We start from the raw sequence: 25,018 nt of genomic DNA, 5'->3' as shown, positions 1-25,018 counted from the left end.
GGTCAGCCAGCAGGATGCTGGTGGCCAAGGAGTGTCACCCCCAAGACACAAAACCACATCCTAATCCAGAACCTGTGGATGCGACTCTATTTAGAATGAGGACCTTTGCAGATGTAATTAAGTTAAGGATCTTATGAGACCATCCAGGATGATCTGGGTGAGCCCTGACTCCAAGGACAGAAGAAATGATGGTCCCAGGATGGAAGACCAAATGTGAAGACAGAAGTCAAGGCTGGAGTGATGTGGCCCCCAGCCACAGAGTGCCTGGAGCCACCAGAAGCTGGGAGAGACAAGAAGGGTCCTTTCCCTGGAGACTTCAGAGGGGGTATGCATGGCTGACATCTTGACTTAGGACTTGTGGCCTCCAGAACTGTCGAAGAATAAAAATCTATTGCATTAAGCTACGAAATCTGTGGCAATTTGTTACAGTAGTCATGGGCTCACACAGGAGCCAAGGAGAAAAGAAGCCTCACCCTAAAATGAGATGCATGTTAAGGCAAGGGGGACCCCGGGTGCAAGGGAGCAGGTGGGGGCGAGACAAGCACGAATCTCACCTCTCTTCATCCTTGCCCAGCGTGTGGGCCGATGGCAGATGACCACCGGAGGGCCGCGGGCTGTGGGCCCTCTTTGTCCGTGTCCAGGGGAATCTGGGCATGGACGGCAGGCTGGGGAACAGGAGTGAGCAGTTCAAAAGCCTGTTCCTCCCTAAGTAGATGTTAGGCCTCACCAGGGTGACCGGTTTTCAGCCTGGGAAATGTGGGTTCGAGTCCCAGGGACTGAACGAGCCATCTCTTTCACAGAGGAGGGCAGAAATTAGGCTTGACCGGATGCACTCAGTGAAGGACTCTGGTGTGATTCCTCTCAAAACAGAAACTGACATGTTTCTTAGAGACATCAGAACTGATCTCTGGTCAACAGAAGCCAGCCCTGGGAAGGCTGAGGGTCAGAACTCTCAGAGCTGAGCACTGTGCACTGTGCCTGGGGCAGCCAACGCCACTTGGCTACTTTTCCTGCATTACCTCTCCCAGCCACACAGAGAGAGGGAGCACCCTCAGCCCTATTTCACAGCCTGGCCTCCAGGAGCTGAACGGCAATATACTGGAAAGGAGAGTCCAGGTTTGTCTGACAGTGGGGCAGGTGCTGGAGGGCCCCACCACCTAGGACCACGTGGCCCAGATGGACCCAACACACGCTGACGTCACAACCTCCCTGAGCCACACTCTCTGCGGGTGCACGCTTTCTACTCTCCCCAGTATCTCCCGCAGCACTGTGAACACACCTCTATTCTAAAATAGTTGAATGAGGTCACATCTTCTAAATGTGAAAAGCCTTCATTGAACTGTGAACTTCTTGAACTCAAGAACATCTCATTTTCCTCTGTACTTCCCTGCCTAGCCCAGTGCATGAGACAGTAAGTGATCAATAAATGCTTTCTAAATAAATCCTAGATGGATGGATGGATGGACAAGTGGACGAAAGGATGGTGGGTGGGTGGACAGGTGAAGAGAAGGACTATAGGCAGAGGGGTAGAGGGATGGATGGATGGACAGAAGAACAGGTGGATGGAAGGGTGGTGGATGTATAGATGGATGAGTGCATGGATGGGTGGATGGAAGGGGGTGAGTGGGTAGACGGATAGACAGATAGGTGAATGAGTGGACGAATGGAAGAGTGGTTGGCAGATAGATGAATGGATATATAGATGGACAGTGGATGGAAGGGTGGTGGATGTATAGATGGATGGGTGGATGGAGGGTGGGTGAGTAGGTGGGTGGATAGATGGATGGATGAATGAGTGGATGGATGGAAGAGTGGCTGGCAGATAGATGAATGGATATATAGACGGACAGGTGGATGGTAGGGAGGTGGATGTATAGACGGATGGGTGGATGGATGAGTAGATAGGTAGATGGAGGGGATGAGTGGGTGGATGGATAGATGAATGGGTGATGACTGAATGGGTGGATGGATGGGCAGACAGATGGATCAATGACGCGTCCCTGAGAGAAAGCAGACAAGAAGAGTGAAGCCTTCCTTTCAAAGCTGCCTTACCCTCTCACTGACACGTTTCAGCAACTCTTCTGCTTCTTCCATTGCTGCCATCTCCCTGTGGTACTGGTTCTCTGTCTTCTTTCTCATTTCCAGGTCACATTCGGCCGTCAATGCCACCATCTTCCGATCATACTCCTCTTGTATTTCTTTCTCCAGCAACAGAAACTGCTTTTTGAAAATAGCACCCATCCTCCTCTCTACCTGGGGGGACAGGTGGCCAGAGGTGGTGAGATTCTTCAGCAGAAGGGCGATGATATCTCTGCTGATTTGGGTTCGACAAGCCTCCAGGTCTGAGTCGGCCCGATTCAAGGTTGCGATCTCCAACCTGGGGAACACAAAAGCCAAGAGCAGAGCAGTCCACTCCACGAAGTCACAGCAGACACTGAGGGTCCCTCAGAGCTGTGAAGCTTTAAATGATTCGGGGGTAAGGCCTCTCTTTTTCCCTTTTTCCTCCGCTTCCTTTCCTTCTGCCCCAGCCTGTTGCTGTCGGCCAGCGACCAGATCAGCAGATACTTATGTAGTCAATTTGCAGGGAGCCCGGCTGGAAACTACAGGAATATAACTAATCTAAGGCCTGGTCTTTGTCAACAAGTAACACATCAACAACAATGAGGAGGCCAAGGGGAAAATGGACAGTTAATATATTTGGAGGATTTTAAAATAAAGCTACTTTTACTTTGTTCTGATTAAAAGTCATCTTGCGGAAACAACAACTAAATGTAATATGGTGCCCCGGATGGGATCTTGGAACTGAAAGAGGGCGTCGGAAAAACGAGGGAGGAGTTAAGACAGCAGAGGAGCAGAGGGACCCTAAGCTTGCCTCGTCCCTCGAATGCAGCTAAAGAAATATCAAATCATTGTGAACATGCAAAAAAGCAGTCTGAGGACCACGAGAACAAAGCTGCAATTCTACAAGTAGAATCATGGAACGTAGGAGAAGCAGAGGGTTGATTTGGGGGAGATAAGAACTACGGGTTTTGGGGGTGGTGGGGAGGGGACCCTCCTTACGGACACTACTGCAAGTATTATAAGCAGCAGAGTGCAAAATCTGAAGCTTTAGAAGTCCGCCACCGCTAGGGTCGTGCCTGGCTTAGCGGTGCTCCTGCCAACAAACTGGGCAATTTGGAAGAAATGGATAATAAATACCTAGACTCACAAACTATCAGAACTGAAACAGGAAGAAAAGAGAAAATCTGAGCAGACCCAAAACCAGCAAAGAAACTGAATCCATAATAAAAAATCTCCCAACAAACAATAGTCCTGGGCCAGATGGCTTCCCTGGGGAATCCTATCAGNTTTCCAGAGGGGCTGCACCAGTTTCCATTCCCACCAACAGTGTAGGAGGGTGCCCACATCCTCGCCAGCATCTAGAGTCTTCTGATTTGCTCATTTTAGCCACTTTGACTGGCGTGAGGTGGTATCTCAGTGTGGTTTTGATTTGTATTTCCCTGATGAGGACGGAAGCTGAGCATCGTTTTATGTGTCTGTTGGCCATCTGGATGTCCTCTTTGGAGAAGTGTCTGTTCATACCTTCCGCTCATTTCTTCACTGGGTTGTTTGTTTTTCGGGTGTGGAGTNTTTGCTGGATCTCTGTCTGGCTTGGGAATCAGAGTGATGCTGGCCTAAGAAGCCAGCATTACCTTGATTCCAAACCCAGATAAAGACCCCACTAGGAAGGAGAAGTACTAGTCAATATCCCTGATGAACATGGATGCAAAAACTCTCAACAAGATACTAGCAAATCGAATCCAACAGTACATTGAAAGAATTACTCACCATGATCAAGTAGGATTGCTTCCCGGGCTGCAAGAGTGAATCAATATTTGCAAATCAATCAACACGATACACCACATGAATAAAGGAAAGGATAAGAACCCTATGATCCTCTCAACAGATGCAGAAAAAGGATTTGACAAGATAGAGCATCCACTGTGGATAAAAGAAAGCCCTCAACAAAGTAGGTATAGATGAAATACACCTCAACATCTTCAAAGCCATATGCTAAAGACCCATAGCTAATATCATCCTCAAGGGGGGGAGAAACAGAGAGCCTTTTCCCCACAGTCAGGAAAACAACAGGGATGTCCACTCTCACCATTATATTTAACATAGTACTGGAAGTCCTAGCCTCAGCAATCAGACAACCAAAAGAAATCAACAAGGAAGAAGTCAAACCTCCACTATTTGCAGACGATACGATATTCTAGATGTAGGAAATCCAAAAGACTTCACCAAAAACTGCCAGAACTAATACATGAACTCAGCAAAGTCACAGGATATAAAATTAACACACAGAAATCTGTTGCATTTCTATACACCAATAACAAAGCAGGAGGAAAAAAATCAAGGAATCGATCCCATTTGCAATTGCACCAAAAACAATAAGATAGCTAGGATTACACCTAATTAAAGAGGTAAGAGAGCTATGCTCTGAAAGCTACAGAACACATAGCAAAGAAATTGAAGAGGACACAAAGAAATGGAAAACCATTCCATGCTCATGGATTGGAAGAACAAATATTGTTAAACTGTCTTTACTACCTAAAGGAATCCATGCATTTAATGACATCCTTATCAAAATAACACCAGCATTCTTCACTGGGGTAAAACAAACAATCCTAAAATTTGTATGGGACCACAGAAGACCCCGAATAGTCAAAGAGATCCTGAAAAAGCAAAGCAAAGTTGGAGATATCACAATTCAAGACTTCAAGCTCTATTACAAAGCTGTAATCATCAAGACAGTATGGTATTGGCACCAAAACAGACACACAGATCAATGGGACAGAATAGAAAAACCCAGAAATGGACCTACAACTTGTGGTCAACAAGTCTTTGACAAGGTAGGAAAGAATATCCAACGGAAAAAAGACAGTCTCTTCAACAAATGCTGGGAAAACTGGACAGCAACATGCAGAAAAATGAACCCGGACCACTTTCTTACACCATACACAAAAATCAACTCAAAATGGATGAAAGGCCTAAATGTGATACAGGAAACCATCAAAATCCTAGAGGAGAAAGCAGGAAACCACCTCTTTGACCTCAGCCACAGCAACTTCTTACTAGACACATCACTGGAAGCAAGAAAAACAAAAGCAAAAATGAACTACTGGGACCTCATCAAGATAAAAGCACAGGGAAGGAAACAATCAACAAAAAGGCAACCCACGGAAGAGGAGAAGATATCTGCATATGAAATATCTGACAAAGGGTTAGCATCCAAAATCTATAAAGAACTTATCAAACTCAACACCCAAGAAAACAAATAATCCAGTGAAGAAACGGGCAGAAGACATGAAGAGACATTTTTCCAAAGAAGACATCCAGAGGGCCAACAGATTCATGAAAAGATGCTCAACATCACTCATCGTAGGGAAATACAAATCAAAACCACACTGACATACCACCTCACACTCATCAGAATGGCTAAAATTAACAACACAAGAAACAACAGGTGTCGGTTAGAAGGTAGAGAAAGGGGAACCCTCTTGCACTGTTGGTGGGAATGCAAACTGGTGCAGCCACTCTGGAAAACAGTGTGAAGGTTCCTCAAAAAGTTAAAAATAGAACTATCCTATGATCCAGCAATTGCACTAGTAGGTATTTACCCAAAGGATATAAAAATAAAAAAACAGATTCAATGCACCCCAATGCTTACAGCAGCACTATCAACAATAGGTAAACTATCGACAGAGCCCAAATGTCCACTTCCTGATGAATGGATAAAGAAGTGTCGGTATATATGTATATATATACAAGTATATATGTATATAATGAAGTACTACTCAGCCACTAAAGAGTGAAATCTTGCCATTTGCAATGACGTGGATGGTTCTACAGTGTGTTATGCTAAGTGAAAGAAGTCAGAGAAAGACAAATATCATGATTCCACTTGTGTGGCGTTTAAGAAACATAACAGATAAACCTATGGGAAGAGGAAAAAAGGAGAAGAGTGGGAAATAAACCAGAAGAGACTCTTAACGATAGAGAACTAACTGAGGGTTGATGGAGAGGAGGTTGGTGGGCTGATGTGTATTAGGGAGGGCACTCGTTGGGATGAGCACTGGGTGTTGTATGGACGTGATGAATCACTGAATTCTCCTCCTGAAACCATACTGCACTGTTGGTTAACTGACTAGAACTTAAATAAAAATTTGAAAAGAAAAATAAAACTAGAGAAATCTGAATGAAGTATGGACTTTGGTGAATAATAATGTACCAACATTGGCTCATTATTGTAATAAATGTGACATGATCATGTAACATGCTAACAGCAGGGGAAATTGCACAGAGTGTACGTGGGAACTCTCCCTCCTATCTTCTCAATTTTTCTGTAAATCTAAAACTGCAGTAAAAATAAAGTCTACTCAAGAAATATCAATGAGATGCATCGCAGGGTCCCAGGTTCTAGAAGTTACCTGATGTGCTGTGATTGCAGGACTCTGTTTTACAGTGATGTATCAGATACATTCTTACTATGGGTAAATTTGACGGTATGCTAATCATACCTCTCTATAGCTTGAAAAGAATGCATAGAAAAATTAACATTCATGATGAAAAAGGTGGATAATAAAGACAAATAGAAAAAGGCTTCCTTTACTGTAAGACCAACATTTCAACAGAACCAATGAAGGCATTTGTCTGTATTTTTCTTTCTTTAAAAAAAATTTTTTTTAATGTTCATTTATTTTTGAGACAGAGAGAGACAGAGCATGAGCGGGGGAGGGGCAGAGAGAGAGAGAGAGACAGACAGACAGACAGAACCCAAAGGAGGCTCCAGGCTCCGAGCTGCCAGCATAAAGCCCAATGCGGGGCTCGAACCCACGAACCACGAGACCATGACTCGAGCCAAAGTCAGATGCTTAACCGATGGAGCCACCCAGGCACCCCTTGGCTGTAGTTTTCCAATTTGTTTCTCTAAGCCTACTCTTTTCCACATTTGCACATCATTTACATAAATGCCAGAACAATTCTTTTTTTTTTTTTTTTGTTCCCAATTAGCATTGTAACAGGAATCTTCCAGTGGGGTTTAAAAGCCATAAAAGTTTGGGGCACCTGGGTGGCTCAGTCGGTTAAGCATCCGGCTTCGGCAGCGTTCAGGATCATATGGTTCATGGGTTTGAGCCCCGTGTTGGGCTCTGTGCTGACAGCTCAGAGCCTGGAGCCTGCTTTGCATTCTGTGTCTCCCTTTCTCTCTCTCTCTGCCCCTCCCCTACTCGCATTGTCTCTCTGTCTCTCAAAAATGAATAAACGTTTAAAACAATGCCATAAAAGTTTCCTTTACAATGGGTGCAAAACAGTTCACCTTGTGATGTACCATGATTTCCAACCATTTTTCCAGTGTTGCACATTTGGGTGACTTGCAAAATTCAAAACCTAAAATAATCCCACAGTAACTATCATTGTAAAGAGGTTTTGGTAGTCACAGTGATATCCTCAATACCATACCCACCAATGAAGTCACTGGACCAAAGGTTAACAACATTTTGAAGCCTTCTAGAATGTCTTGTGAAACTGCTTTCCAGAAACCACCTCCCCCGCCCCCGCAAGAGCAGCAGGATCCTTATTTCACCCCTCCCTCTACAGTGCTTAAAACATCTCTGATAATTTGGTAGGAGGAAGTGGTATTTTACTGTAAAAATGTAAGGGTCTTAAGAAAACACCACTATAGAGATTTTTAACCATTTGAAAGTGGAGAGAAATAGTATGATTCTCAGGGTACTTGTTAGCCAACTTTAACAACTGTCACTACTTATCACTGGTTTTAGTTACTCTCCTAATGTTTGAGCATTTTAATTTTTTTTAAATGTTTATCAAACTTTGAGAGAGAAAGAGAGACAGGGTATGAGCGGAGGAGGGGCAGAGAGAGAGGGAGACACAGACTCAAAACAGGCTTCAGGCTCCGATCTGTCAGCACAGAGACCAACGCAGGGCTCGAATCCACGAACCAAGAGATCATGCCCTGAGCCCAAGTCCAGTACATAACCTGACTGAGCCACCCAAATATTTGAGCATTTTAAAGCAAATCCCCTGTTTTTCATTTTACTTGTAAATTCCTCAGTGTGCTTCTTTAACCATCAAGGATCTATGCCTCTATAAACATATGCGTATCTATGTTTATGTTAGGTTAGATATATAAAAACTGATGTCATTATTATATCAAATATACTACCAATCGTATTTAAAATATTAACAGAAATCCCAATAATTAGTACCAGTAATTATTCAAACTATTTCAAGTGTGTCAAAGTGACTTTTGCAGTTGGAAGTTTCATTTAAAAACCAAACAAAATCTGGGGCGCCTGGGTGGCTCAGTCCATTAGGCGACTGATTCTTGATTTCAGCTCGGGACATGATCTCATGGTTCCTAAGTTTGAGTGCATGTCAAGCTCTCCACTGACAGTGCAGAGTCTGCCTAGGATTCTCTCTCTCTCTCTGCCCCTTCCCTGCTCATTCTCTCCCTCTCCCTCAAATAAATAAATAAATAAATAAACAAACTAAAAAAAACAAACAAACAAAATCTCACAATGTCAGTTAAATCTACTTTTCTCTGCCCTCCCCTTTTCTCTTTTACGCCGTGGGTCTGTTGGGGAAGCTAGGGTATTTATTCTGCCGAATGCTCTACATTCTTTCCATAGGGTGTCACTGTTCTTCTATCCTCTGTATTTCCTGTAAAGTACTAGTTATATCTTGTATCTTGATTAGAACCAGACTTAATTCACTTTCCAAAACACCCTGTAAGTGGTACCACGTGCTTCCTGTAAGGGCAAAGGATGGGTAACTTCTAAGAGGCATGAGCAGGTTCAAGTGGTGCAAACACATCCCTGCATCATACAACCTATTGACTTTGACCCAGTCGTTTTAGCATCCAAGTGCAATTGTGATGATTTCCTTAGGGGTTGAAAATGTACACCTGTAATTCCATCACTTCCCATTCACGAAGTTGGGATTCTTCAAACAATCTGGTGATTCTGACAGAAACTGTGTAGACAGAATGGATGTTTGAGTCTTTGCTAATTACAGTTGATGTCACAGCAGCTTCCAGTGGTGAAAAAATGAGTTTGGGTTCGTTTTGTTGTTGGTGTTTATTTCCTGCTTTTGTTGCTCTTTGCTTTATTTTGGTTTGGTTTGTGAAAACAGAAGGTTGATCAAACTTTTGCCGAGTCCCTGAGAGTCTGAGCTCTGGATAACTTCTACCTGGGAAACTCACAAGAGGAAGAACATCGCGTATGTTACCAGGCAGCATGGCTTACGGGGTAAATGACGCCTGACTGGTGGATTACGTCCGGATGGGGGCAACTGCACAAGAACCATGAACTCTAACAGGGAGGCCGTGCTCTGAACTTCCTCGAGGGAGGTGACCCTGGGAGCCAGGCATGGCCCTCGCGGGAGGACCCTGGATGCCGGCTATGATTGCGACTTGTGACAGGAGATTCTGGTACTTGTGGGGTCTGAAGCTTTTAAGACAGGAAGGCTCCCCCCTGTGCCTGATGTGGACTACATCTCCTTGCACTGAGCTGTGTCGCCTGGGGAGGAAACAGCTCCCAGCCAGTGCCGCAGTCTGCGATGTGGCCTACGGCAAGGACACCCACGGAAGAATGCCTGACGTCCTCCTGGCAAGCCACGTTCTTGACCTCTGGCCATCTGCTTACACAGTCAAGGGCATAATAGGAGTCTTTTGAGTCCAAGTGTTTATCGGTACCAAGGAACGCCCCCTCCTCCTGTGCTGCATCACTGTGAAATTACAGATTTTTATGTATTTGGTGGGATTCAATCAAGTGCAGTGATAATTCTTTTGGATGCTCCAATTCTTCCATCTCAGCTCAAACTAGCTCCTGTATCCTTTAGACATAACCCAATCAGCCTACCTTTTTTTTTTTTCAGGTTTATTTATTTATTTTGAGAGAGAGAGAACGAGCAGGGGAGGGGCAGAGAGACAGGGAGACAGGGAATCCCAAGCAGACTCTGTGCTGTCATCACAGAGCCCCACACGGGGCTTGAATTCACACACCGTGAGATCATGCCCTGAGCTGAAATCAACAGTTGGATGGACATTCAGCTGACTGAGCCACCCAGGAGCCCATGAGCGGTCTAATTTTAAGCAACAGCTCATGCGTTTCATCTTTCATTTTCTCCACAGCTACTCACTGAGCACATGCGTGTGCTGAGCACCCAGGTCACAAAGCAAGAGAGAAGTGTGTGTGTGGTTAAGCATCCGAGGAACGAAGCCACATTCCACAGGCTCAGAAAAAAAATTACTTCTCTGCGGAGAGACACACAGATTTCACGACTTCAATGAAGCGTTTTGTGGCGGGCAAAATCACAGACCCCAGAAGACATCACATCCTAATCCCCAGAACCTCTGGATGCGTCGGGTTACACGGTGAAGGAGAAGCAAGGCTGCGGGTGTAACTAAGGTTGCTCGTCAGCTGACCTTAGTGATAAGAGAGATGAATACAGAGGGTCTTTAAAAGTGGCAGGAGAGGGGGCGCCTGGGTGGCTTAGTCGGTTAAGCGTCTGACTTTCGCTTGGGTCATGATCTCGCGGTTCGTGGGTTCGAACCCCGCGTCAGGCTCTGTGCTGACTGCCAGCTCAGAGCCTGGAGCCTGTTTCAGTCTGTGACTCCCTCTCTCTCTGACCCTCCCCTGCTCATGCTGTCTCTCTTTCTCTCCTAGAAATAAATAAAAATATTTTAAAAAAACACAATAAAATTAAAGTGGCAGGAGGGGGCGGAAGATGAGTGGGATCAGGAGAAGTAAGGGAGAAAGCAGGGGTGGGAGGGACGGGCCAGGAGCAGGGAGAGGGGAAGTCTCAAGGAGCCGGAAAAGGCCAGGAAATGGGTTTTCCCCTAGAGCGGGTCCGCTGACTTTTCTAAACAGGGGAGGCCTGTTTTAGACTATGACCTCCAGACCCAGAAGACCACATGTTTGTGCTTTTTTTTTTTTTTTATTTCTAGGAGAGAGAGAGAGACAGCATGAGCAGGGGAGGGTCAGAGAGAGAGGGAGATACAGACTCTGAAACAGGCTCCAGGCTCTGAGCTGGCAGTCAGCACAGAGCCCGACGTGGGGCTCGAACCCACGAACCGCGAGATCATGACCTAAGCGAAAGCCGGACGCTTAACCGACTAAGCCACCCAGGTGCCCCACGTTTGTGCTCTTTCAAGGCACCGAGTTTGTGAGAATTTGTTACTGCTCAGTACGAAACTCCTACATCCTGCCTGACCGCTCCATCCATCATTCGTTAATCGGTCCATTGATTAACTTGCACAAGAGTGTTGTCGCTGCCTGCTGGGTAAACTGCCGGTGTTCTCCCAGGTACGTGGGGATTGGAATGGACAAGGGCATCTCTGGAGGTCTTTGCTGTCCAGCTACCTACCAGCTAAGGGACCCGAGGAAAGGACCTAGCTTCCCCAGAGCATAAAGGGGGGGACCACCCTCACAGGGTGGTGTTCAGGAAAAGAGGTAAGAAACATAAAATGCACAGCATAGTGCCTCGGATTTTGTTGATTCTAGTAATATAGTTTCTTGGCTAACCTTGTCCCAGGAGACCGGCTGCGGAACATAGTATCGTGCGCGCTCGCCCTTCCCAGCCACCTGGGAAGACCATCTCACAAGCACCTTCTGTCCAAACCGTTTTAATGTTAATCACCATGGATAAACTGTCAGAAGAGGCAACAGTAAAAACTGCCAGGGCGTCCCTAAAGCCACAAAACAAAGAAAAATGCCCTTTTAAGCAAATTAAAATGCCATGAAGTTAGTGAGGCCAACTCTCATCTGTTGACTTTCCCAAATGGCCACAGGAGAGGAAAATAAGAAGGAAGAATTCATCATCCACACATGGGCCTGGAACCATTGCTGGGGATGCAATTCCCACCGCTCCCTACGGCATTTTAAATCGTTTATGATGAAATGCACATAATTCTCCACCCCCGCCCCAAAAAGTCTCCAATGGCTCCATGGGACAGAGACACCGTGAGTCACATGTGAGTCACATGTAGATTCTTACTACAGCAAGTGGCTGGAGTTGGTGGGATTCGAACACTGTTTTCTCAGGGAATATTTATTTTTCTCAGGTCACAAAGACATTATCCTTCTCTGCACTGTAAGGTGAGGGCACTGGCTCAGGCCAGTTCTGTGGCACATACGCATTGTGCCAACAATATACCTCTTATAAATGAGGGACTCACACTGGAGTGCGGAAGGTCCAGCACCCAGGAGGCACTTAATAAATCTAAGCCATTATAGCTTCTTAACAGGCTTGCTTATGACATCTTTCTCAAAGAAACTGCACAGCGAAATTATTCCAGAACTGATTAGGACTCTGATGATTAGCTACTGATGATAAAGAAAAGAGAAGGACATTAGCGTCTTTTTCGCTTTTTAAATTCGCTTTTTAAATTGTACATTTACTTCATGAACAATTTAATCAAGTTCTCACCCAATGGCAAGTAAGGTGTCAGAATAAAATTAGGATCGGATTTGACACACAAGGCAGAAAAAGTTCTCTTGGATGTGAAAGAGACCTCAATGGCCTGGAGGATAATTAGTCCAGAAGGAAAAAGAAATAGCCGTGGCCGTTTTTCAATATAAATCCAGGATCTTCAAGTTAGCGTAACAGACCCGTGAAAAGCAACCAATATTAGGGAAACTGAAATTTTCCTCCTAGGGTCCCATTTCCACGGACAGCTGATACCGCAGGGGACCCCATGCCAGGACCATAAATCCTATCCACGTACTGTCGATTTTGAGCGCCAAGACAATGCAAATTGAACCAGGGAAAAATACCTTCTCCGTATCTTCACTGTCAAAACTGCAATGAGAAACTAAATCAGAGTAAATGTAGTGATCATATGTGAGCGAGACCTTAGTTAAAAGTTATGACNCTTCTCCTTGCCCACCCCCCGCCCACTCACCGGCCACAGCCCAACACACCAGTCAGCTCTGTGACCAAAAGAGGTGAGCGTTCCTCTGCCTACTTCAAATCCTTCCGGAACGTTCCTCCCAGCTCCCTTTTGGGCACACGCCAATCACCTTGTGGCAAAAGGTGCTGCGTGTTGCATTATGTCTGAAAGCACAATGCACCTGGGAGTCACAGCAATTCAGCTTCCAATCTCCACATCGTCCCTTCGGAGCTGGGCGATTCAGGTGTGCGCCCTCCTGTCTCTGAGTCTAGTTTCCCGGCTGGTTCATGAGAATATTATCACTGTGCCAGATGAAGGTCATGAAGAGGATTAATAGCAGTGTCTCTTATGCACAGGCTTTGCTTTAATAGCTTTACAAATATCATCCCATCTAATCCTCACAACCACCTCATAAAGTAGGTGGTTATGTTTTTTTTACAGCTGAGGAAACTGAGGCACAGGAAAATTAAAATACCTTACTGAAAGCAGCATTGCTATCAGGTGGCAGAACAGGGACTAGAAGCCGTAACGTGTGGCTCCAGAGGCCTTGTTCCACCCTGTCCTGCTGCTTTAGTCACACAAACATGCACAAAGCACTTAGCCAGTCCCTGGCACAAAACAGATGCTAGGAAATGTTGTTTTCACATTGCTGCTGCTGTGGTTACGTCTGTCATAGTCTTCCTTGATATTATTCTTTATAATAAAGAAAAGAAGATATGAAGGAAACATATAGATGGGTGAATGGATGGGAGGGTGGGTGGTGAGTAGATGGGTGGGTAAGTGGGTGTGTGGATAGATGGATGAATGGGTGTATGAATGGATGGATGAATGGGTGGGTGGGAGGTGGGTAGACAGGTGGATAAGTGGGTGTGTGGATAGACAGATGAATGGGTGTATGGGTGGATGGATGAATGGGTGGGTGGGTGGTGGGTAGACAGGTGGATAAGTGGGTGTATGGATAGATGGATGAATGGGTAGATGGATGGATGAATAGGTGGGTGGATGGTGGGTAGATGGATGGATAAGTGGGTGTATGGATATATGGATGGATGAATGGATGAATGGGTGGATGGATGGATGAATGGATGGATGGATAGGTGGGTGGATGGATGGATGAGTGAATGGGTGGATGAATGAATGAGTGGATAGATGGATGAATAGATGGATGGGTGGATAGATGGATGAGTGGATGGATGGATAGGTGAATGGTGGATGGGTGGGTGGGTAGATGGGAGAGTAGGTGAATGGAAGGATACATGTATGTATGGATGGATAGATGAGTAGGGGTGTAGGGAGACGGGAGGATATATATTATGTATGATAGGATGAATGGATGGATGGGTAGGTGGATGGGTGGATGGAAGATGAGAGGGTAGGCGGATGGAAGTATACGTGTGTGGATGAATGGGCAGACGGATGGGTGGGTGGGAAATACATACATAGGAAGGGATGGGTTGGTGGCTGGGTTGGTGGGTTAGTGGGTGGGTGGCTGGACATATGGATCACGGATGAACAGACAGATGGGTTATAGCTAGCCAGCTAGAAAATAGATTGCTCTCGAAACTCTTATTTGGAAAGACAGATTTTGTTCTACCTGAAGAGCATCTGAAAGAAACTTTAGGATGAAACATTTAAGGATGAAATAAGATAAACCTTGGATGTCTGCTAAATCATTTTTCCAACCAACATTCAGATTTCCTCAACACCTTCCCTGCCAAGGAGTCCCCCAGCCTCTGTTTTGCACACACACACGGTGACGAGAAGCTCACTGCTTCTCCAGGCAGGCTGCCGTTATCGGAGAGCTCAAACAGAAAGGTCTTTCTATTAATCCCCTGACATCCACTTCCCCACGGTTCCCATCACTGTCCCAGGTGTCTGCTTTCTTCATGACCACCTCACAGAAATCTGGTCATTGTGATCACGTGCACACAAAATATCGACAATCCAGGCCTAACAGCCTTCAGCAGATGACACCGAGCCCTGCAGGCTGTGGGGAGGGTTAGGACTTCACCAAGAGCAGCCAGCACAGGCTTCCAGCAAGTGGTCAGGGCCATGAAAAGTGTCACCCCAGCCCTGGCTGGCGTGTGGAGAATGGACCGGGGCTCAGGGATGGATGTGATCAGCACAGTGAAGACAGGGTGATGGTTAGGACTCAAGTAGTGGCCGTGAGATGAAAAGAGAGAGGGAGAGGCCCTGCAGAGGATATATTTGGATGATGCCGACAACGTGCACGGCTATCTGTTGTTTTTGCCCACATGGAACTACAAATGTAGAGTTCTGGTTAAAAACAAGAGGGAGGGGCGTCTGGGTGGCTCAGTCGGTTGAATGTCTGACTCTTGATTTTGGTTCAGGTCACCGTCTCACGGGCTCTGTGCTGGGCATGGAGCCTGGTTGGGATTCTCCCTGCCCCCGTCCCTCTGTCTCTCCCCCGCTCTCTCTCTCAAAATAAATATATCAATAAACTAAAAAAACCAAAAAACCAAAAACCAAAAAACAAAAAAACAAAAACAAGCTAGACTTTGAAGGAGTACAAGCTGCCCACACAATGATGGGAAGTTGCACTTGTTTCCGGGGCTGCGGTAACAAAGCGTAACCAACTGGGATTCGACACCCAGAATCAAGATGTTACAAGGATTCGCTCCCTCTGAGAGCTATGAGGCTGTGCCCCTCTCCTGGCTGCTGGTGCAGACGCGTACTTGGCAACTATGCTGTAGAGGCATCTCTTCCATCTCTGTCTCTGTCTTCTCAGGGTGGGGGTGGGGGTAAGGGTGCCTCCCTGTGTGTCTGTGTCCGAACTTCCCAATTCTTACAGGGACAGGATTCATACTGGATTAAGGCCTGCCTGAATGAGTTTGTCTTAGCTTCATTTACATTTGCAAAGATGCTATTTCCAAACAAGGGCACATTCCTTGGTAACCAGGGATTAGGCTTTCAAGATGTCTATCTTGGGAGGGCGGGGACACAATTCAACCCACAACAAACTCCCGAGGGATGGAGGTTCCCCATGACCAATGGGCTATCCAAGGAGAAATGGGTTCGCCACCTGTGAGGCGTGCTAGAGAGAATTTCTGCTCTGGCCAGACGTCCAGGATTCTCTGCAGCATCAGGACGCTACAGACCTCGCCATCCTTCTCCCAGGGAGGAGGGGACACCATCCTCACGGCTCCCTCCAGGGCTTCCTGTTCAATGCCACCTTGTCGGGAAGGCTGTTCCCAATGTATCTACTTAACGTCGCACCTGCCATTCCCCATTTCGTCATTTTCCACTAACTCATCACCTCCTTACATTTCATCCCCATTTATTTTCTGTCCCCGCCGACCACGGACAGCTTGGGAGGACAAGGACTTTACTTTGGTCCCTGCTGTATCCAGAGAGTGTCTGCAAGATGCACTGCTCAATACACGTCTCCCAGATGGGTAAAATGGAAAGCCTAGATCCATGGGGCCATGTCTGTCTATCTGGGAACCTGACTCCCGCCCTCTTCCTCTGGCCCCTCCTTCTGCCTCAGGCCACACCTTCCAGGTGAAGGCAGAGCTGGAGCCCTCCCCTCCCACCCTGCCCAGTGTCCTGTCCCTGCCACCTGCACCCTGGGCCATCTTGTCGGGACCACCTGTGAGTCTGTCTTCTCAGTGACCTGTAAGTGTCCGGCGGGCATGGGGTGCTCTGGACCCATCTCAGCACCGCGGTGCCTGGAAAATGGCTCTGGATGAGAAAGTGCTCAGGGAATACTTGTCGGAGGAGGGGATGAATGAGCAAAAGCAGAAACAAGGGCCGTCAAGGGCTAACCCGCCGGCTGGTCTTCTGGGCTGTACACAGTGATCGCCACCAGTGCCAGAATGACACTTTGGTGACAACACACCTACTAGACAGCTGACTTCCCCCAGCACCGAAATACCCGTGACCTTTAAGAATCTCAGGCCGCAGTGATTGGGAAGGAATATCGTCCCAGAGAGATCTGTGTACATGAGTTGTCAAGTGAATGTCTCGGATATTTTCATGTGTTGGTGAAAAACACAGAAAGTAGCAGCAAAAGCAACAAAGGAAAGATTTTCAAAGTAAAAAGTCTGAACTAAATCCCTGGGTAAGCATCCCAACACCAAATCGACGAATGCCGGAAAAGAAGGGAGCTTATAAATCCCACTGACATTGAAGCAGCAAGGGACCAGGAACATGGCTCTGGTCTCAGGGTTCACCTTCTCCAAGAGCAAAAGACCCCAGTCCAAATCAAAGCCCGAAGCCCACGCCCAGCAGTCCAGCCTTCACAACCAGGCTGGCCTCCCCCTCCATCCGACCATCCACGGCACCCCACCCTGCAGGATAATCTAATCGTTGGCGTTTCCTGAGGCTAGCGTCCCTGCCTGAGCCACTGCCCCCCCCCCCCCCCGAAGTCAGCCTCTCTGGTCCTTGAGCACGCACCAACCCACCAGCCCACAAATCTCTCCTGGCAAGAGGGGCTCTGGGCAAGGTTCTCAGAGCACAAGGCATCACTCACGGCGCCCGGCATGGTGGGTAATCATGGATTTTTCCATGATTCTCTGTTGAATGCCTGTCTCCCCCTCTAGCCTATGACCTCCAAGGGGCTGGGACCCAGGCAGTTGGGCTCACAGTACAACTGTGGCTTCCAGCCTTCCAGCCCACTGAGGACTGAACAGCTACATGACACGCTCGGGCACAGCAATGAATTAGAAACTGGGAGTCACTGAGTAACCATCATCTATTTCTGCAAAATCTACAGAGCTGAGTCATAGGAAAAAAGTCAACATCAATGGGCAGCACTGAGCCAAGCACTAAAGGGTCTGGAAACAGGCGAACCACTTGCCACGAGCCCGTCCACAGCCCCTGTTCTCAGCCCTGGGCGTATGTGAGCCTGTTAAGCCCCTACCTCCCGCTGGATGGGCACGGTCAGCACCCCCGTGTTCACAGGAGGACACTGAGGCACAGGGAGGGAGGTTACGGGCAGTGCTCAAGGTCATCGAATGATTAAGTGGCAGATCAGGAGTGGGGGGCAAGTGCTGTGACTCAAGCCGTCCACCCTAAGCCTGGACCATCTCCTCTGCTCACACAGACACATCGGCAACGTGTGCAAAAGATGTGCCACCTCATGCATCCCAAGAAAAGCGCAGGTGAGAGCTACAGGAAGAGCTGTGGTTTCCCGTCAGCCTGACCCTGATCCGTCACTGTGACTAGCACGTGCGACACCAGGACTCTCCTACGCTGGAGGGTGAGCCGGCCCGGCCTCTCTGGCGGGCGATCTGACGGCAGCTATGCGGAGTTCACAATAATGCAGCGACTGCACTATGAGGAATTCACGCTGCAGTTAACTTGGCACGCATGCGCACAGCCCTCGATGCGGGAGGTTAAGAGCTCTGCGTTTGCTGGGGGCTGGAGCACATTCATGAACGCAGTGTGCTCTGCCCTCAGGCCCCGGGGCTCACGTCCCAGTGACTCACACTCTCTGTGATTTAGCTTCCACATCTGTAAACAGTCCTTAGCTCGGAGGCTGCTTGGGGGGAGACAGGTTCATGCACGTGAAACAGAGCTGCCTTTCATTAAAACTCTCAATGAATTCAGGAATCATTACTGTTATTCGAAAGTGATGCAACCATTTGGGGCGTCTGGGGGGGCTCAGTCGGTTAAGCGTCCGACTCTCAGTTTCGGCTCAGGTCGTGATCTCAGGGTTGCTGGGATTGAGCCCTGCGTGGGGCTCTGTGCTGGCAGTGCGGAGCCCGCCTGGGATCCCTCTCTTCCTCTCCCTCTCTGCCCCTCCCTCCTGTGCACTCGCTCTCTCTTAAAATAAATAAACTTTTTTTAAAAAAAAAAGAATATTTTATACAACCACTTAAAGAAGAAGAACAGGCTGTTGTACATAGTTAGGGATGTTGAACCACCTCCAAGATTGTTGCAAAATGGGACGTAAAGGAGCTAAACAGTGCGTGAGATAGACTATTACTTGGCATTTTTTAAAAAGGAGTCTGTGTAAAAACATAGATAGCCACGGACGATCCCCACCGGCCGCATGCCACGGGGAATGGACTGCCCTCGGGCGCAGGGAGGAGAAGACACTTTGATTTGCGCACCACAGCCTTTTATGCGTCTCTAATTCTTGGCCATGTTCATTACTTACAATTCAGCAAACGGGCTGAGCAGAGACAGAAGAAACACGGTCACTGATCAGAGTTAGGGGCTATAGGCTGGTCTCTTCCCTGGGACACAGGGAGTTTCTCCCTTGCCAGTGATGAAGTCTCTCCTGGCTGCTCCCTATGGCTGGGGCCAGACTGACCGTGTATAGTCAAGTCAAGGTGGTGGCCCAGGGCAGGACCCCGCAAGTCTGTGAGAAGTACCACCCTCCCCAGGAAGGTGGGCTCCCCTCTTGCTGCATGCCTGCACCTGCCGCCTGTGACCAGAAGCCATTGGTTGGGAGCAGCCAACCTGAACGGCCAGTGCTGAGGAGGGGCCAAGTGGGTCTCCCTCTCCTTGGGGCCCCTTCACGCAGAGGGAGGGGCTCTGTGAGGAAACCGACAGGGGACAGGGGTTTGCACTTGGCAAGAGCAGCCGCAGCGCCTGCTGTCCAGGCAGCGGGACGTCCCCGAAGGCGGCTTTCTGGGGAGGCACGTAAAGCCACATCCTCGGACTGAGCTTTCCCAAGTCATGAAAGTGACAGGTGGTGTCGACCTTGGGCTAGGCTGGAGAACATCCCTGATATACGTCTCATTTCCCAACTGGCCCAGAACTCCAGGTTGAGGGGAAAGGAGAGCTCTGTACTGACACCCTGAGCCACTCCAACGGCTGACATGATTTCGTTTGATGTCTAAGAGATCCCTCAGAGGCCGTGTAGGACCTATTGGCCTGGGGAGTGGTGGGGTGGATTCGGTGGGATGCAAAGTCAAGGACAATATCACGTCCCACCCTGCAAGGTTCACCAGACCATGTGCAAAGCACTTGTACACGACAGAGGCGCTATCCGAGGATTATTCCCACATGTACTGTGCTGTATGTAGCTGTCTGTGAGCAGTTTCCCCCACAGATGGCGGGCGTCCTGGGGCCCCTTGCCTTCCTTGGCTTCTCCCCTGCCCCCAGGCACCTTGCCAAGCACAGCGCCAGGTGCGAGACGGTGGGGGCTCACAAAACACCTGCTTCTAAAAGAAGGAAAGCATCTCCTCCAAGAAACCCTCCCCTTGCTGGGAAGATGACCATAAGTGTTGCCATGGAAACGAGATGGGCCTTACCGATGCTCTACTCGGCCGCAGTCCCCGGTCTGTCCCCCATAAAAATCCCCGCTCTGGCTTGTCAGCCACTGGCGGGGACCCAGCACCTCGTGGGAACCGGGGAGCGAGGCACAGGTGTGAGGGTGGGGTTTCCGCCTCAGGTGGCCCGTGTGCTTGTCTCAGGCAAGTGCGGCTCTCAGTGAACCCTGACATCCCTCCTTCCAGAAATCCAGGACCGGCCTAGACGTGGGTATCTGGTGGGCCGGGGGAAGAGGCAATCGAGGGGTGTGTGAATGATGCGAAGGTGTCTTGTGGACACCCTCCCATGCATCCAGTCTCCTGAATCCTCTCTGCGCCTGTGAGGACATTGGGAGGCCCCTCACGCCCGTGCCCGGTACACGTGGGGTCACTCTGCCAGGAACACCCCCATTCGCTGCCTGATACTGTCCTAATGGCCCTCCGACACCCAGTGAAAATTTCACCCCCAGATTCATTCCCAAGATTCACTCCCCACCTCGGTCCCCTGGCACAGCAAAGCTCCCCACCTCGGCTCCCTGCACGGGAAAGCACTGCGGAAGAGTCAGAGCATCCTGCTCCTTTATAGCCCCCACTATGCCGCGGAATTACGTGGTTATCCGCGCTCGCATCTGTATCCCGCGGGCATGAGTCGCACGGGGAGGCGCACCGGGACGGTCTGCCAGCATCGGGCCAGGGCTTCCCACATTGTAAAAGGTGATTGCGCACACGAACAAGCAAGGAATTAAGGGAATCTGGGTGAGTCGCCTAACTTCCCTGAGTTCCAGAGGCGAGGAACAAAACTGCATCTCTGTAGAGCATTAACACAGAATAGAGAGGGTGCAATTGTAGAAAACGCACACCCGCCATATGGCCGGCACGTGAAAATCACAAACACATATAGACTGGAAAGCCTCGCCCCAACGAACACTCAACGAATACTCAGTACAAACCATCATGGTGACTGAGACAGCGGAGCAGGTGGCACTAACGACACCAAAGGCTACGATGAGCTTCCTTTGACGACCAGGAAATAGACACCGGCCTGGACTTTCTCTTATTTTCCTTTGCCTCTCTGGAAAAATCCACGCACAAGCTTCTCTAAAAGCTGCTTTGTCAACCGAACAGTGGATCTGAACGCACACGGGCCTGGGGTCAAGCCCGTTTCCACTTATGCGACCTTCAAGTAAAACCAATAAGCCCTTTTTGAACACCAGCTTCCTTTCAAGAGCCGCTGTGAGAATGACCTAAGAGCATGGGGAAGAGGCGCTTGGCGGAGGTCGGGGCCAGAGCAAGACTAGTGGGCTCTCCATGCTTCTAGAAGCTTCCGGAAGCAGCCAGTGGTGCCTGGTTCCTCTTTCCTCTTGTCTCTGCATGCCTGGGGCTGAGCTGCCTCAATTATGACAACCGTCTGGGAGCCTGACAGAAACCAAAGGAGAGAGCAGTCCCTCAGATCCTCTCTGCAAGAGGCAGCCTATGAATTAATGATGTGAAAGATACATCATGCAAACCAAGGAAATGTTCTTTGTCAAAAGCAAACCACAAATGTGATAAATGACTTGCTCGGAGGAAAAAAAAAAAGCTATTTTTAGTGGGGAGACAATCACAGATTTCCATGCATACTAAGCCCCTGACATTCTGAGTGACATTTTCATTCTGGGAGCTTCTAAGCCTGACGAGAAGTCAAGATGGAAAGATTAGAAGTAACTGACAATGCTGTGATTAAAAGTAAAAAAAAAAAAGAAATCACCAAGACCCTGAAATGAGCATTCAACCACAGAGCCTGAAACAGAGCCGGCGATCAATAAATACTGAACGTTGGGATGGGGGGCGGAGGGGGCGAGGGACCAAGGCAGCTGGCAGTCTCAGGTCAGGCTTGACAATCAACGTTAAACACTCTTCAGGGAAAACAAGAGCAGCTTCCAAAGAGAAATAAATATCAAATTCTGGAGCTCCTGGGTGACTTACAGGAATACCATCTTGGTAACCTTGGTCCTCACGGCATTTCACACGTCAGGACTGACACGTGCAGTGGCTGTTGTTGATTCGACCAAATGCAGGACTCGAGGAAGACTGTGTTCCCTACATGCCATCACTTCTTTTTTTTTTTTTTAATTTTAATGTTTATTTTTTTGAGAGAGAGACGGAGCACAAGAAGGGGAGGGGCAGAGAGAGAGAGAGGGAGACACAGAATCCAAAGCAGGCTCCAGGCTCTGAGTTGTTAGCATAGAGTCCAACACGGGGCTCAAGCCCAGGAACCGTGAGATCATGACCTGAGCCAAAGTCAGATGTTAACCGACTGAGGCACTCAGGTGCCCCAATCACTTCTTGAACCGACAACAAAGGATGATTAATGCCTTCCCATGTAGTGCTAATACTATTTACATTATCTTTTGTTACTATGATAGGTTACTATCACATATACTGCTATGTATGTATTAACATACACATATATTACACCCACCCATATATATGCTAATCACAGCCCTACTTCCTCTGGCCGGAGGTGGGGAACTACCACCTACTTGGAAATTAAATACCCAGGTGCTGATCACACAAACAAAATCCCTTCGCTCTACTTTGCATTTTCGTGTTTTGGAAGGAAACAGACAAAAAGCTAGGAAATACTCTGGTAATGCACCTGCTCCTACCACTTACTGTAATCAGAGACATCTACGAATCTTTGCCAGTCAACCAGCCACCTTTCCCCTGCCGCCCATCCAATCCTCCCTCCTCCAAAAGTGTGGCAAACGTTAACGTGTTGCCCTTGGTGTTCTGATTAGGGGGTTAAGTTAAAATGAAGGATCACGACTGAATGGCTGCACAAAGCTCAGTGAGCCAAGCCGAATGATGCTGGACCCAGAAACGGGTAAACAAGGCCTGATGCCCAGTTCCGTGCCAGGACAGTCTTGCCCTTCATGGTTGAAGTCCCGACAGTGCGTGAGGGCGCTCAGCTGGGAAGGGGCTCCCCTCAGGCAGGAAGGAAGTCCCTCTGGGCTTGGAACACCCCTCAGCTCACAAAATGCCGTGAGTCAGTCACGAGAGAGCTCTTCTCCCAGACCAGTGACCCGTCACTCCTAAGAAGTAAAGACTGTGCTCTCTGTTTCTGAGGCTCTCTTGGGTCCGTCTCATGCCACGGGACACCGTTTCCAGCCTCCAGGGAGACGGGACCAGAGCTACTCAGGTGCTGTTTGCATGGCTCTTGAGAAAGACTCGGAGAAGGGCTGACCATCTTGAACGCTTCTCTTTACCATCTGCCCATGTCCCTTCAAGGGAGACCCTGGCTTGGAATGAACACCACAGTGAGGACTCGCACATCATCAAGCTGTCCAGTCTCCCATAGTGTTTCTGGTTTCCCCAGTTGAGAGAGGAAGAAACTGAGGCTCAGAGAGTATTTGGAGAACAGAACGTGGCCGAGATTAAACAGAGAAAAACTCACTTACTAGGTGTGTGGCTACAGATAAACCTCTTTACCTACATGAGCATCATATTCTTCAACTAGCAAATGCTGAAAATGAGACGCTCTACCAAAAATAAGATGGTTTGTATGGGAACCAAGTCAACATGTGTAAGAGACCCTGCATTTTTAAATGCTGCACAAATATGAGACATTAAGTAAAAATATAAGGCGTTAGAGCTTATCGGCATGGCGATGACTCCAAATCGATAGGTATCACTCCCCAGTGGGGAACGAGCGGGTGGAGCTATGCATCCCGAATGTACGATCGGAAGAAGTTGGTCACAAATGGAATCCGGCCTGGGGGGTTCCCACGTGGCCCTGTTGCTAATAACAATCATCGGTCCAACATGACTTCCCAGGGAGATAGTTTCCCTCCCCTTCAATGTCCAAATGACGGCACCCCTCCGCCCCCCGTGCATCCCTTCACAGCCACACGGCAATTGGCTGCTAAATTCACTAGGCTCCTCCTGCTAACCCCTGTCCTCCCCAAACCTACGGCTCCTCCCCAAGTCACCCATCGCCATCTCCAACAATCTCCCTGGACTTCTAAGCCATTGCCCATTTGTACCCAGAGTGGCCTTTCAACACACAGATCCGCCCCTATTAAAATTAAAAGGCCATTCCTTGGGTCTTTAGGGCTTACCATGGAGCTGACATCCAGAACCCTCCATGACCTAGCCCCTCGCACCCTGAGCCTTCACTCATGTAACTTAACCAAGGGTGCATGGTGGCACAGTCTAGACTTAAACCCGGATCTAACTCTGGGGGCCACTCAAGGGTGCTCCTGCTCTGTGCTACCTTGGGGCTGGCCTGCTTGCCTGTCCATCCCTCTCACAGGTGCCTCTGTGGCAGGGACAGTGTCTATTCATTGCCTAGAGTATGGCTGACACAAAGATGCATTCTATTTGTGGTCTAGGTAATCTGGACAAACTATCCCCTCAAAAGAAAAGGTGAGTGAAAACAAATTCAGTTGAAGACAACAAGGAGGAATAAAAGATAACATCAAGACCTAGAAGAACAAAGAAACTCAGAGAGGGTAGCCCCACATCTGGGGCCACTCGATTCCAAAGGGCGTCTGCTAAGTACCAGAAGAGGCAGCCCCAAGGGCTGATCAACTCTGCAGAATTCTCAACAGACCTGCAGAACCGGGGAGGCGGAAACTCAAGTCCAGGGACTCCAAGGAGAGGTCAGCCTGATAAAGTCCCTTACTCTTTGGTGGGTACAGATGCCTTGGAGGTAAAGATACGCCAGAAACAGACCGGACCTTGAAGGACCGGAAACTCTGCCCGGCATGGTCTCAGTCTCTATATGGAGGTCACCCAGAATGACGCCTCTCGCTGCCTGGAAGGGGCTAACCCCATCTTAGTCAGTCCTCAATCGTCT

At 48.3% G+C, this 25,018-nt stretch overlaps 1 protein-coding gene across 1 annotated transcript in view; it reads right to left on the bottom strand.

The window, feature by feature from the left end:
* The window catches only part of EVC2 (EvC ciliary complex subunit 2), a 135,925-nt gene that overhangs the window by 58,086 nt on the left and 52,821 nt on the right, over positions 1 to 25,018 (bottom strand). The window contains exon 11 of the mRNA XM_077750384.1: positions 2,053 to 2,377. Within this exon, the coding sequence (XP_077606510.1) occupies positions 2,053 to 2,377 (325 nt within the window). The remainder of the gene's footprint in view (positions 1 to 2,052; positions 2,378 to 25,018) is intronic.

This window comes from Crocuta crocuta, unplaced genomic scaffold, assembly GCF_008692635.1.
Source record: "Crocuta crocuta isolate KB4526 unplaced genomic scaffold, BGI_CrCroc_1.0 scaffold179, whole genome shotgun sequence".
Classification (NCBI taxonomy): Eukaryota; Metazoa; Chordata; class Mammalia; order Carnivora; family Hyaenidae; genus Crocuta; species Crocuta crocuta.
This window is presented reverse-complemented; position numbering and strand designations above follow the sequence as displayed.